Source organism: Odocoileus virginianus, chromosome 4 (assembly GCF_023699985.2).
Source record: "Odocoileus virginianus isolate 20LAN1187 ecotype Illinois chromosome 4, Ovbor_1.2, whole genome shotgun sequence".
Taxonomy (NCBI): Eukaryota; Metazoa; Chordata; class Mammalia; order Artiodactyla; family Cervidae; genus Odocoileus; species Odocoileus virginianus.
This window is the reverse complement of record NC_069677.1, coordinates 36,865,006-36,878,132: the sequence shown is the minus strand read 5'-3', so window position 1 is coordinate 36,878,132 and position 13,127 is coordinate 36,865,006. Positions and strand designations below refer to the sequence as shown.

General features: G+C 38.5%; 1 protein-coding gene across 5 annotated transcripts in view; it reads right to left on the bottom strand.

Annotated features, from left to right (window-relative positions):
• Positions 1-13,127, bottom strand: part of PLD1 (phospholipase D1) — a 219,010-nt gene that overhangs the window by 28,052 nt on the left and 177,831 nt on the right. For all 5 annotated transcript variants that reach the window (XM_070466417.1, XM_070466419.1, XM_070466415.1 and 2 more), the window contains 2 exons: positions 12,620-12,733; positions 9,773-9,822 (listed from right to left, as the gene is read on the bottom strand). In XM_070466417.1, the coding sequence (XP_070322518.1) occupies positions 9,773-9,822; positions 12,620-12,733 (164 nt within the window). The remainder of the gene's footprint in view (positions 1-9,772; positions 9,823-12,619; positions 12,734-13,127) is intronic.

Here is a 13,127-nt window from a genome sequence, read left to right as displayed (position 1 = left end):
TCTATTTGTGGCTCATGAGCTCATTAGTTGCAGTACATGGGTTTAGTCACTCTGCAGCGTGTGGGATCTTAGTTTCCCAACCAGGGATCAAACCTGCATCTCCTGCATTGGATGACAGATTCTTTTTTCTTAATCCAATTTTATTTTATTTATTCTTTTTGCCATTTAAAAAAAATTTAATTGGAGGCAAATTACTTTACAATATTGTGGTGGTTTTTACCATACATTGACATGAACCAGCCATGGGTGTACATGTGTCCCCCCTCCTGACCCCCCTTCCCACCTCCCTCCCCATCCCATCCCTCAGGGTCATCCCAGTGCACCAGCCCTGAGCACCCCGCCTCATGCATCGAACCTGGACTCACAATCTGTTTCACATATGATAATATACATGTTTCAATGCTATTCTCTCAAATCATTCCACTCTCGCCTTCTCCCACAAAAGTCTGTTCTTTACATCGGTGTCTCTTTTGCAGTCTCGCATACAGGGTCATCGTTACCATCTTTCTAAATTCCATATATATGTGTTAGTATACTGTACTGGTGTTTTTCTTTCTGGCTTATTTCACTCTGTATAATAGACTCCAGTTTCATCCACCTCATTAGAACTGATTCAAATGCATTCTTTTTAATGGCTGAGTAATATTCTATGGTGTATATGTACCACAGCTTCCTTATCCATTCGTCTGCTGATGGGCATCTAGGTTGCTTCCATGTCCTGGCTACTGTAAACAGTGCTGCGATGAACATTGGGGTGCACGTGTCTCTTTCAATTCTGGTTTCCTCGATGTGTATGCCCAGCAGTGGGATTGTTGGGTCATATGGCAGTTCTATTTCCAGTTTTTTAGGGAATCTTCACACTGTTCTCCATAGTGGCTGTACTAGTTTGCATTCCCACCAACAGTGTAAGAGGGTTTGGATGGCAGATTCTTAACCACTGGACCACCAGGGAAGTCCCAACACCTGCTGCTGTTTAAATCAGATGCAAGGCGTGAGTCCAAACTATCTGATGTATATACATACTTAGTAGCAAACTCAGGGCAAAGCAGCAGTTAAAATTTTACAGACTTTGGGTAAGTAAAAATGTTGACAATTAAATAACATTCTTCCTTCTAAATCATTAAAATTAGGGAAACAAAAAAATACTAAGTACGTTTGACCTTGGAGAATTTATTTCAGAGCAAGAAGTACCAGGTTTGTAGTTTAAAATGTTGCCCTCTCATCGTGTGAAGGTCATTTATGTGATAAGAGCTGTATTCCGTATCAAACCAACCTATTATCATTACTCTGGCATGAGTGTTAGTCATGAGATTTTTATGGTCCCCCTCTCACACAGAAGTTGTCCTGGATAAGCTAAGTGTGATACTAAGAATAAATGGAGTGGAACCAAAGCATCACAGATTCTTATAGAAGGAGAATATGAATTTTTATGAGAAATTGAAGTATGCTGATAGAATCAGTGGTAGTTCATATTTCATTTACTGAAGTTTCCAGGTATTACTGATGTTTTCTATTTGGCTGTTGATGTTACTCAGTGAACCTATGACATTTAGGTATCTTGGAAAGAAATTTTTTCACAGGTAATATATAGAGGTTCCTCCATTTATATATAGATAACCCTTCCCATATCTGATATTAACACATACTATAAAGTCTGTATAATTAAAACAGTGCAGAGCTGGTACATAGACAGCCAAACCAGTGTCTGAAATTGAAAGTTCAGAAATAGACCCAAGCAAGTATGGAAATTTTGCATATGATAAAGGTTGTAGCTCCAGGAAAAGGGCTTTTTAACAAAAGGTGCTAGTATAATTGCATAGCTATTTGAAAGAGATAAAAGTTGTATACATTCCTTACAGCAATCATAAAAACTCTAAATAAAACAGAGATGAAAATGTAAGCATATGAAACCATACAGGTGTTAGAAGAAAACCGAGTGAATTCCTGGTAACCTGAGTATACGGGAGGCTTCTAACTATCTAGAGGCAATAAAAGAAAAGATCAATAATGTTGGCTAAAAAAAACCCAAACTCATTTGCATGACACAGAACACAATAAGCAAAAACAAAAGGCAAAGGACTTCCCTGGTGATCCAGTGGTTAAGCATCTACCTTCCAATTCAGGGGCCACGGGTTCAGCCCCTGTACCAGGAAGATTCCACATGCTGCAGAAAAAGGAAACCAGGGTGCCACAACGACTGAGCCTGCGCTCTAGAGCCCCAGAGCCTCGACTGCTGAGACCGCATGCTGCAACTATGGAAGCCCTAGAGCCTGTGCTCTGCAACAAGAGAAGTCCCCACTCGCTGCAACTAAAGAAAGGACTTGCAAGGCACTGAAGACCTCGCGCAGCATAATAAGTAAATAATTTAAAAAATAACTGAAGGGAGAAAAAGATCAAAGTCTTCATAGAAAAATAGGTAAGAGACATGGACAATTCAAACACACAAAAACATACATTTGAAAAGACAGTCATCTTCACTCATAATGAACAGAAATGCAAATTAAAACTATACTGAGAAACCATTTTTTAACCTATAAGATTGACCACAAAAAAAAAGAGAAAGATATTCTGTTGTTGAGACTGGGTTGAAGTAAGCTCTCTCTTACGTTGATGCTGAAAATGCAAATTGGTATAAACTTGGAGGGGAATTTGTCAATATCTAACAAAATTATCTATAGCCCAGCATTTCCACTCTAGAAACTTACCCTAAATATACAGTTCCAACATATAAGAATGTATGTACACAAAACTACTAATTATATTATTGTAATTAAAAAATATTGAAGATAACCTAAATGCTCACACAGAGAATGACTGGATTAACTATGGCCAATCTATACATGGGAGACTATGCGGAGGTAGAAAGGAATGAAACTCTCTATGAACTGATCTCCAGGATGGACTGTAAATTTAAAAAGAGCAAATACACAAGAGAATATGTGGTATGCTATTCTTATGAAAGAGATTTGGAGAAATAAGAAAATATACATGTTTCTGCTCATTTGCACAAAAAGAAACCCAGCCCAAATAACTTAGAAACTGAAAAATTTTTTTACCAATAGAGGATGAGTAGATTAGGGTGAGAAAGACGGTGGGAAGAAGCCGGAAGGAGCTATGGAGGAGTGACGCTTGTCTAAGCATTTCTGTCTTTTGTGTAGTTCCGACTACTGGAAGTCTTTTGCATACACTCAAAAAAGAAAAAGAAAATTCAGGAAAGATATAGGAAAAAAAAACCCAAATAAAATACAAACTAAAGCAAGTGAACCTAACTGCGTTTCAAATTAAAACCGTAATCCAAGGATACTTGGAACACTAGCTTTTGATGATATATACAGTGTTGGAGAAGACTCTTGAGAGTCCCTTGGACTGCAAGGAGATCCAACCAGTCCATCCTAAAGGAGATCAGTCCTTGGTGTTCATTGGAAGGACGATGTTGAAGCTGAAACTCCAATACTTTGGCTACCTCACGCGAAGAGTTGACTCATTGGAAAAAGCCCCGATGCTGGGAGGGATTGGGGGCAGGAGGAGAAGGGGACGACAGAGGATGAGATGATTGGATGGCATCACCGACTCTATGCACATGGGTTTGAATAAACTCTGGGAGTTGGTGATGGACAGGGAGGGCTGGCGTGCTGCGACTCATGGGGTCGCAAAGAGTTGGACACGACTGAGCGACTGAACTGAACTGAACTGACTCTTAGGCTAAAGATAAAAAGAACTATAAACAGATATTGGATTCTAGTGAGATATATTTTTCATAGTAGTTGGGCTAGCAATTTCTGTGTATTCTAAGATTGAGGAAATATATATATATATTATAAATAATAGAAGTAGGTTTCTTATTGTGAGATAAAGAAGTTATAAAAATAGAGAGATGGCAAGAAGGAATCCTATGGCATGGGACTGAAATGATAAGTATCAGTATGGAGATTAGATGATAGATAGATGATAGATAGAGGGACAGATAGATAATGTGTATGCAAAAAGCCTATAGCAGTAATATCCCAGTAGCAATGATCATGGCTCCTACCCAGAATTTGGTTTCTAAATACCACTTTCCACTGTGCGTGATGGGTATTCAGTTGTGTCCTACTCTTTGGAACCTCATGGACTGTAGCCTGCCAGGCTCCTCTGTCCATGCAAATTTCCAGGCAACAATACTACAGCAGATTGCCATTCCCTTCTCCAGGAGATCTTTCTGACCCAGGGATTGAACCCTGTCTGTTGCATCTCCTGCTTTGGCAGGTGGGTTCTTTACCAGCTGAGCAACCAGGGAGTGAACCTATATAAGTTCCTTGAAGAAATGGTTGATTGCCGGGCTACTTACGGGAATGTATAAAATGGGTCTGAAACCCTTGTGCCAATGAAAAAAAAGGCTGATGGGCATGCATCAAAAGCCTCACAGGCCACACTCCATACCTACTCCCCATTCATCCTTGCTATGAAATAATTCCTATGGAGTGGCAGAAATCTTTATTTCTTTATGAAAAGTGCCTTTAAAAAGAAAGCTCAGGGTGAGTACCAGTCACAGGGACCAAAACGAAGATAAGGGTTCCAAGCTAGAAAGTAGATATGTTGTGTCCTGTCAAAAGAGGTGAACAGATCCACCACCCACTCTTGTGAGAAGAAAAAGCAAATTGAGAAATTACTTTGGCCAGTACAGTCATCCCCCAGTATCCACAGGGTACTGGTTCCAGGATCCCCAAGGATGAAGAAAATCTGCCCTACTCTAGTTTTTTATATTAATATAAAGTCGTATATCATTTCCACGTGATGTACGCACATCCTCTTGTACACTTTAAATCATCTCTAGATTATTTACAATACTTAATACAATGTAAGTGTTATGTGAATAGTTGCCTGCTTGTGGCAAATGCAAGTTTTGCCTTTTGGAACTTTCTAGGTTTTTTTCCCCTCAAACATTTTCAATCTGTGGTCGGTTGAATGTGGGCTGGAGAACCTGCAAAGTACAGCTGAGTGTAGGTTATTCTGTGAAGGAAACTGACTCAACAGAGTAACAAAGTTGGTGATGTTAACTTGTGGTGTGAGAATATACTGAAACGGTGTCTTCTGAATAAAACATGAGAAAGCCAGGAGCATGACAGGTATTAATAAAGAGCAATAGGCAAAAAATAATCATGGGGGCTTCCAAAGTACATGTCATGGAGGTATTTGAGAATCTGGAGTTTTATATAGGCCTCCAAGACATATTTATTGTGAATGGTGGTGTGTATATAGCTTGAAAGATGAGAAATCTGATACAATAGACTAAGTTTATCAGGACATTTTGTGAAAGGGCTTGGAGTTGTTACAGGCCTTTGCTGCTTAAACAAGCACTTCTTATATGTGCATTTCTAATCCTGATTGAATATCTCTAGACCTTGTGTTAAATTATACTAAATTGGCTGCTAAAATGCCATAATTCACAACAATTATAAAAATGATAAAGAAATGCTTTAAGTTAAACACTAAATCCCTGAAGATTAGCATATCAGAAAATTATACACTAATCACAGCTGGTTTTCTTTTCAGGAATTCCAACATATTCGTAGCAGCAGTTTTGTTATTTCTAAAGAATTGAAACAGGAGAAAACTACAGTTCTCTATCCAATTAGAGATTAGCTAGTTCATGTATTTAAAACCCACTATACTTTTATGAAAACAAAGCCAATAATACAACACTGTACCTCAAAAAGGGGCATTATGTAATTAATCTATTCTTCCATGTTTCGAGTGTGAGCATTTCCCCCACAGAGATGCCTGATTTTGACTTGTTCCCAGGGTACTTGGAACTCGTTTTGTAAGAGGGCTTAACATTGAAATTACTTCTTATGCTAAAATCCAATTTTTCCCCTGAATAGGCAAAGGAAGGAAAAGGGTCCAGAGTCAAAGGAAATGCTTATAATAAGCTCAGGATATATTAATGGTTGAGAAACTAAGTAATAGTCTTGTTCTGATTCTTTATTTTCCTATAACCTCACGTTTGCATTTTTACTAGCCACTGTCATTACTGAATGACTGTCCTGATTTTATTTCTTTTTTAAAGATGTATCCATTTTTATCTCCTCTCAAATTTCATGTGTTTTTTTTCTGCCGCACCATATGGCATGTGGGATCTTAGTTCTCTGATCAGGGATCAACCCTTACCCCTGCAGTGGAAGCAGAGAGTCTTAACCACTGGAGAAGTCCCCTGATTTTGTTTTTATCAAGAGATCTTTTAGAACCTTACTCATTCACTATCACTTCATCTTAAGCCTTTACCCTGGAGATAGGGTAATAATCTGGTAAATCTGTGTGCGTGAGTGCTCAGTTGCTTCAGCCGTGTATGACTTAGTGACCCTATGAACTATAGCCCGCCAGGCTCCTCTCTCTGTCCATTGGGTTTTCACAGCAAGAATGCTGCAGCGGGTTGCCATGCCCTCCTCCAAGGGATCTGCCTGACTCAGGGATCAAATCCGCGTCTCCTCCATCTTCTGCATTGCAGGCAGATTCTTTACCACTGAGCCACCAGGAAAGCCCCTGGTAAATTTATGTCCTGGATAAAATTAGATATAACTTTTGAAAGTATTTATTATTGGTGATGTACATGTCTTATGTCCCAAGTTCTTTCTCAAGATTTTTAGATTGAAGAGACCATTTGTGAAAAATCACTGAATATTAAACAGAAATAGATAAGTTTAAAATTATATAGTCCTAAAGGCTTACTTCATTATTTTTACAGCTTCCAGATCATTTAAAAATCCACCGGCCATAAAATTTGCCTCTTTAAAGTATGCAATTCAGTGTCTTTTTTAAAAAAGGTATAGTCACAAAGCTGTACCATCATCACCACTATCCAATTTTAAGGCATTTTAATTACTCCGAAAATAAAAGCCATACCCATTATATTTGCCTATATTTGGCCACAAGACTCAGGATTTTCTGGCATTTCTGGCATTGGGAATCTGCTCCAACAAAGCAGTAGTCGTTTTCTTTTGTTTGTTTTATTTTTCTTCATTTTTTTTGTGTGTGAACATGTTTTCAGTTCTCTTGGGTATATTCTACAGAGCAGAATTGCTAAGTTATATGGTAACTCTTGCAGAAGGAAATGGCAATCCACTCCAGTATTCTTGCCTGGAAAATTCCAGGAGCCTGGTGGCCTACAGTCTATGGGGTTGCAAAGAGTGGGCCACGACTGAGAAACTGAGCACGTGTTAGCTCTCTGTTTAACTTTTGGGGAACTACCGAACTGCTTTCCAAAGAGTCCACGCCATTTTGAATTCCCAACAGCAATGTATGAGGATTCTAAAATCTTCATATTCTCATCATTATCTTTTTTATGTCTTAAATCACAGCCATCTTAGTGGATATGAAGTTGTATTTTATGATTTTTACTTGACTTTCTCTAATGACTAATGATGTTGAGTATCTTTTTATATGTTTATTGTCCATTTGTATATCTTCTTTGGAGAAATGTCTACTTAGATTCTTGGCCCATTTTTTAATTGGATTATCTCTTTATTGTTGACTTGTAAATGTTCTTTTGTGTATTCAGGATATGAATCCCTTATCAGATATATGATTTGCAAACATTTTTTCAGTCTTTTTTCCCAGTTCCTTGGTAGTGTCCATTGAAACATAAAAGCTTTTATGTCTGTTGAAATCCAACTTAATCTATTTTTACATTTTTGTTGTAAAGCCAAGAAACCTATGTTAATACAAAGTCAGAATGATTTTTTGTCTATGTTTTTTTCTAAGAGTTTTTACATTTTAGATCCTGATCCATTTTGACTTATTTTTTTGTATATGGTGTAAGGTCCAACTTCATCCCTTCGTATGTGAATATCCAGTTGTTCAAACACCATTTCAGGACATGGAATTGTCCTGAAACACTTGTTGAAATTCAAATGAGCATAGTCATAAGAGTTTATTTCTATATTCTCAGTTCTATTCCTATGACCTATATGTCTATCCTTATATCAGTACCACACTGGTTTTATTACTGTAGGTTTCTAGTAAGTTCTAAAATTGAGAGTGTGAGTCCTCCAATTTGTTCTTTTTCAAGAAAAGCTGAATCATTGGATAAGACTCTGATGCTGGGAAAGATTGGGGGCAGGAGGAGAAGGGGGTGACAGAGGATGACATGGTTGGATGGCATCACTGACACAATGGATGAGTTTGAGCAAGCTCCGGGAGATGGTGAAAGACAGGGAAGCCTGGGGTGCTACAATCCTCGGGGTCACAAACAGTTGGCAAGACTCTGAACAACAACAGAGCTTGTCTGGGCTATTCTAAATGCCACATTCATTTTTCTGCATTCTTTTTTTCTGCTCCTCAGACTGGGTAATCTCAGTTGACCTATCTTTAAACTTGTTGATTTACCTGCCAACTCCAGTATGCCACTGAATTCTCTAGTGTATATTTTATTTCAATTTATATTTGATCTTTTTTTGTAAAAAATTTTTTTTAATTAAAAAATTTTAGTTTTTATGGTCTCTATTTTGAGAGTGATTGTTTTTATACTTCTCTTTAGTTCCTTAGATTTATTTCCTTCAGTTTTTTGAACATAGTTAAACTAGCTATTTTAAAGTCTTTCATACTGTCTGTCAGGTCAAATTATGACTATTCTCTGAGGATTGTGGGAAGATGGGAGCTTTCAACCTATTCGGCTCCTCCCAGTAGCTGCCAGGCTACGGGTTTCCTTTCACAGTGATGGGGAGTTGGTTTTCAAGGCTGCCATGGACCTGAGGAGAAGGGGATGGGCACATGGCAAATTAAAAAGCTTGCTGCTTTTAGCAAGATTCTGCTGTCCTTCTTGAATAAACAAATTGTTACATGCCCTTGGTTAATTTCCCAAGTTCTGCAGAAGTTGATATTTGACAATTTTTGCGAGCATTTTTGTTGCTTTTATTTAGGAGTGGATCTGGGGGCTTCCCTCTTGGCTCAGGTGTAAAGAATCTGCCTGTAATACAGGAGACCTGGGTTCAATCCCTGGGTCAGGAAGACTCCCTGGAGAAGGAATTAGGTACCCATTCCAGAATTCTTGTCTGGAGAATCCCATGAACAGAGGAGCCTGGTGGGCTACCGTCCATAGGGTTGCAAAGAAGCGACTTAGCATGCACGCATGTAGGAGGCCACGTACACACTTGTTGACCAAGTCCTCATCCTTAAAGCAGGGATGACCCCTTCCTGTTTACTTTCTAGGACTGTGGTGAGGGATCACAGGAGAAGATACACATGAAGTCATTTTTTAAAATTTAATTTTTAATTGTAGTATAATTACAATATTGTCTTGGTTTTTGCTATGCATCAGTGTGAATCAGCCATAGGTATACACGTGGGGCCTTTTGAAGTGCTTTACAAATCCCACTTCTTACAAAAACAATTACTATAAGTAAATAAAAACAAATTATAAAAACTGTAAAAATAGGGACTTCCTCGGCCATCCAGTGGTTAAGACTCAGCTTTGCACCACAGGGGGTTTGCATTCTACCCCTGGTTAGGGAGCTAGGAACCCAAAGACTGCAGGGTATGGCCAACAAAATAAAAAGTGTAAAAAGTTTTTAAAAATTTATAAAAATACTCTCATTTTTATCACCTATGCATCTCATGCTGTGATGGCTTCATTTGAACAATTGTTCAGACAATTTAGTGAAAATAAGTAATTTATTTCTGCTAAGCATTTTGTGGGCTATCTTTTGTGAAGAGTTCTATAACCACACTGTAAAAACACTAATAATTACTAATATGTCCCAAGAAACAACCATGCAGGAAAAGAAAAGCAGTTACTCACTCTCTGCTTTTAATTGTCCAAGGATGGAATTTTCTCCTCTGCACATGGTTCTGAAAACACATAATGGAAAGAAACAATTAAAGAGATTTCAAAGGAACCAATCCCAATTGCAATAACCTAATCCAAGTAAAAACAGAGCAAGTGCTTTTATGACAAGATGCTACATAGGCTTTTTAAAAGTTAAAAAAAAAAAAAAATGAATGTCACTTCTGTTACTGATGGGACAAGTTGTTTTGAGGTGGATAAATGAAAAGTTACAAAATTGATATTAGATTTCAGAAAGTGAAAGTGTTAATCACTCAGTTGTGTTTGAGTCTTTGTGACACCATGGACTGTAGCCCACCAGGCTCCTCTGGAATTTTCCAGGCAAGAATACTGGAGTGGGAAGACATTCCCTTCTCCAGGGGGTCTTCCTGACCCAGGGATCGAATCTGAGTCTCCTGCATTGGCAGGCAGATTCTTTACATCTGAGCCACCAGGGAAGCCCAGAAAGAGATGTTATTTTAAAAAGATGGATTATGAATGAGTTTTCCCTCTTAGAGGAAAACTCTAAGAGGTGGCATTAGTTCCTTTGGAATTAAAGAAACTACTGTACCTGAGCTCTCTCCGTAAAGATAGAAAACCCCTTAAAAGTGAAAAGTTTAGTCTTGAATAGCTGATTCTACTAATGATTTTGTTTCTCAAGACTCTGATAATAGGCAATGAATTAGACTGACAAAACAAAAAATTCTATGCTCCATTTGCTTGCTCTATGAAAGTAATTAAAAATACACTTATGTCTAGGAAATGCTGATATTATTAAAGATGATGCCAGCAAATAGAGATGTTTTTGCATAATAAAAGGTTATAGTTTCAGTTGCTGAACAAAAGCCAAACATGTTATTTCATTCAGCTGGTTCAAACCCAAGAAAACAGTCATAGAAAGTAATTACAATTGACAGTATTCCAAAAATAATATTAGCATGGCAAATGAAGTGGATAAAACCAAATTAAACATTATGTCAGTGCCTTAAATACTTCAAAAGCTTTGTTTGTCATGTTATAAATCAGATAATATGAGAAGTGGGCAAATCTTCAAGTGCATAGACCAAAGCACAGGGAAAATTTTCTCATACTGTCACCAGGCAAAATGTCACCGGGCAAAATCACCCCAGAAGAAACAAAACATCTTTACTTGAAACCCTGGTAGACAGAACGATACAGGCTTGAAAAGTCAGAAAGAAACAAGAGGATTAGAGAAAAGATTTCCACCACAGTGGTACACTCAAACCACTGGAAGGCCTTAGATCCTGCAGGGATCCCCTCTAGGGAAGAGGACAGAAGCCAGAGCGCATCTAAGCCCCCACCTCCAATCTGACCAGGGCACTGACCCTTATATGCTTCACACTCTGGGGGTTTGGGACAAGACCTCATGTGTCCCTTCCCTACAAAAGAACTTGATTAGAAAGGTGGGAAACTACACGTGGTTTTGAAAAGCGGGACATTAAAAGAAAATATCCAAGTGCTAGTCCTTGCTCTGACATATGATCCTGAGTAGGGCACTTTTGTGTCTCAGGTCACAGGGTTTGTAACTGGGAGCTGGATTTATGCCACGGCTGTTGCATTTACTTTCTACTAGGTCACTCTTCTCAGCTAAGTGACCCAGAAAGAATGCGGCAGGGGGGTGGGGGTGGGGTTTCCAGGGGGAGTGGTTTCCAACACTTTCTGCACCATCTCTCTACACCGCCCACCAGCTAGGACCTCTCAGCCCTTTCATCATCATCTCCTTGCCAAATCTGAAGCCTCGTGGGCCTTTTTGAGTGAATGTGGACTCTCTGCTTTTCAGAATACTGAGAACAGGACCTCGCATTCTCCCTAAAATTATAACAATGAGATGGTAGGGAAAACAGAATTAAAATTCCAGGAGACAGGAAAGAACCTTCATGCTTCACTTACTGGCAGAGACTATTATTACCAACCTTGTTGAAGGATTGCCGCCTAAAATACTCAGAAACCATCATGTGCAAATCATATCACTGTAAGCATTTATTTTTTTCTTTTATCTACTTACTGCAAAGAATATGGAAAGCTCAATAACTATTTATGGCTTGAAGATAATTTTTAAACTGTCTTTAAAATTAATTATATATAAAGAACTTTATATCTATATAAAGTTTTATATAGATATAGATTGTATCTATAATTTATACAGATAATATATATTGATTTATAATATATATTAATATGTACTCAATCTCTGGTGGCTCAGTGGTAAAGAATCCACCTGCCAAAGCAGGACATGTGGGTTTGATCCTGGGGTTGGGAAGGTCACCTGGAGCAGGAAATGGCAACCCACTCCAGTATTCCTGTCTGGGAAATCCCATGGACAGAGGAACCTGGTGGGCTACAGTCCACGGGGTTGCAAAAGAGTCAGACACAACTTAGCAACTAAAACAACAAATAGCAACAACAAATAACTAAAATGTTAGTATTTTTATGTTTGTATACATATATTGTGTGTATAAATATATCTTATAAATGGAGATATGCTCTCTCTCTCTCTATATATATATATATATATATATATATATATATATATATGTGATAGGCAATTAGTATAAGAGAGAGACTAATATTTTAGTTCTTTTATACTTACCAAGGGTCCTAGGCCTACCATTTAAGATTTCAGGCTCTATTTGAGTTTTATCAACTAGTGAACAGGCCAAGATTAAAATGCAAAACAACGAAATGTGTCCATCTACTCAACACTCCACTGAGTAGATGTGGAGAGACATTTCCATGCCTCTGGCCAGTTTACATGCATGCCTGACTGCAAGCTGAAAACAGAGGACTGCGGAACTTTGGCACCTGTAGTTGAAGTGCATTATTGCCTGCAGGGCATTTCCTCCACCGGTTGAAATGTCTCCTTCAAAGCCTGGCAGAAGTGGTATCACAACATACACCCGGTATCTCTGGCTTCCCCTGCAAAAGTCAGGCGTAGAGAGTTTCATCACAAGGAAAAAAAAAAAGACACAGTCACGGTTAAAAATGACAGCCAAGCAGCTCACATGGTTTTGGGGACTGAGCGAATGGCTTCCCACAATACCCTCTATCACGTTCCAGGCATGTTGCTGGACCGGAAGCCAGAAGCGGCTATCAGGCTAACCACTTGTTAACAACCTGAAAAATAAGCTCCACTTGGCAGGAAAGTGGGAACTGTATCCACTATCTCTCTACAGCACAATCCTTCCTAGGACAAAATTCCTTGTAAGAAGGCCTTGCATGGATTCCATGGACGCTGGAGAGGTTACAATAAAGTTTTGAAAAGATACTATCCTAACCATTTCCTGCGGACAGTAGGCATTCAGTTAGCAAT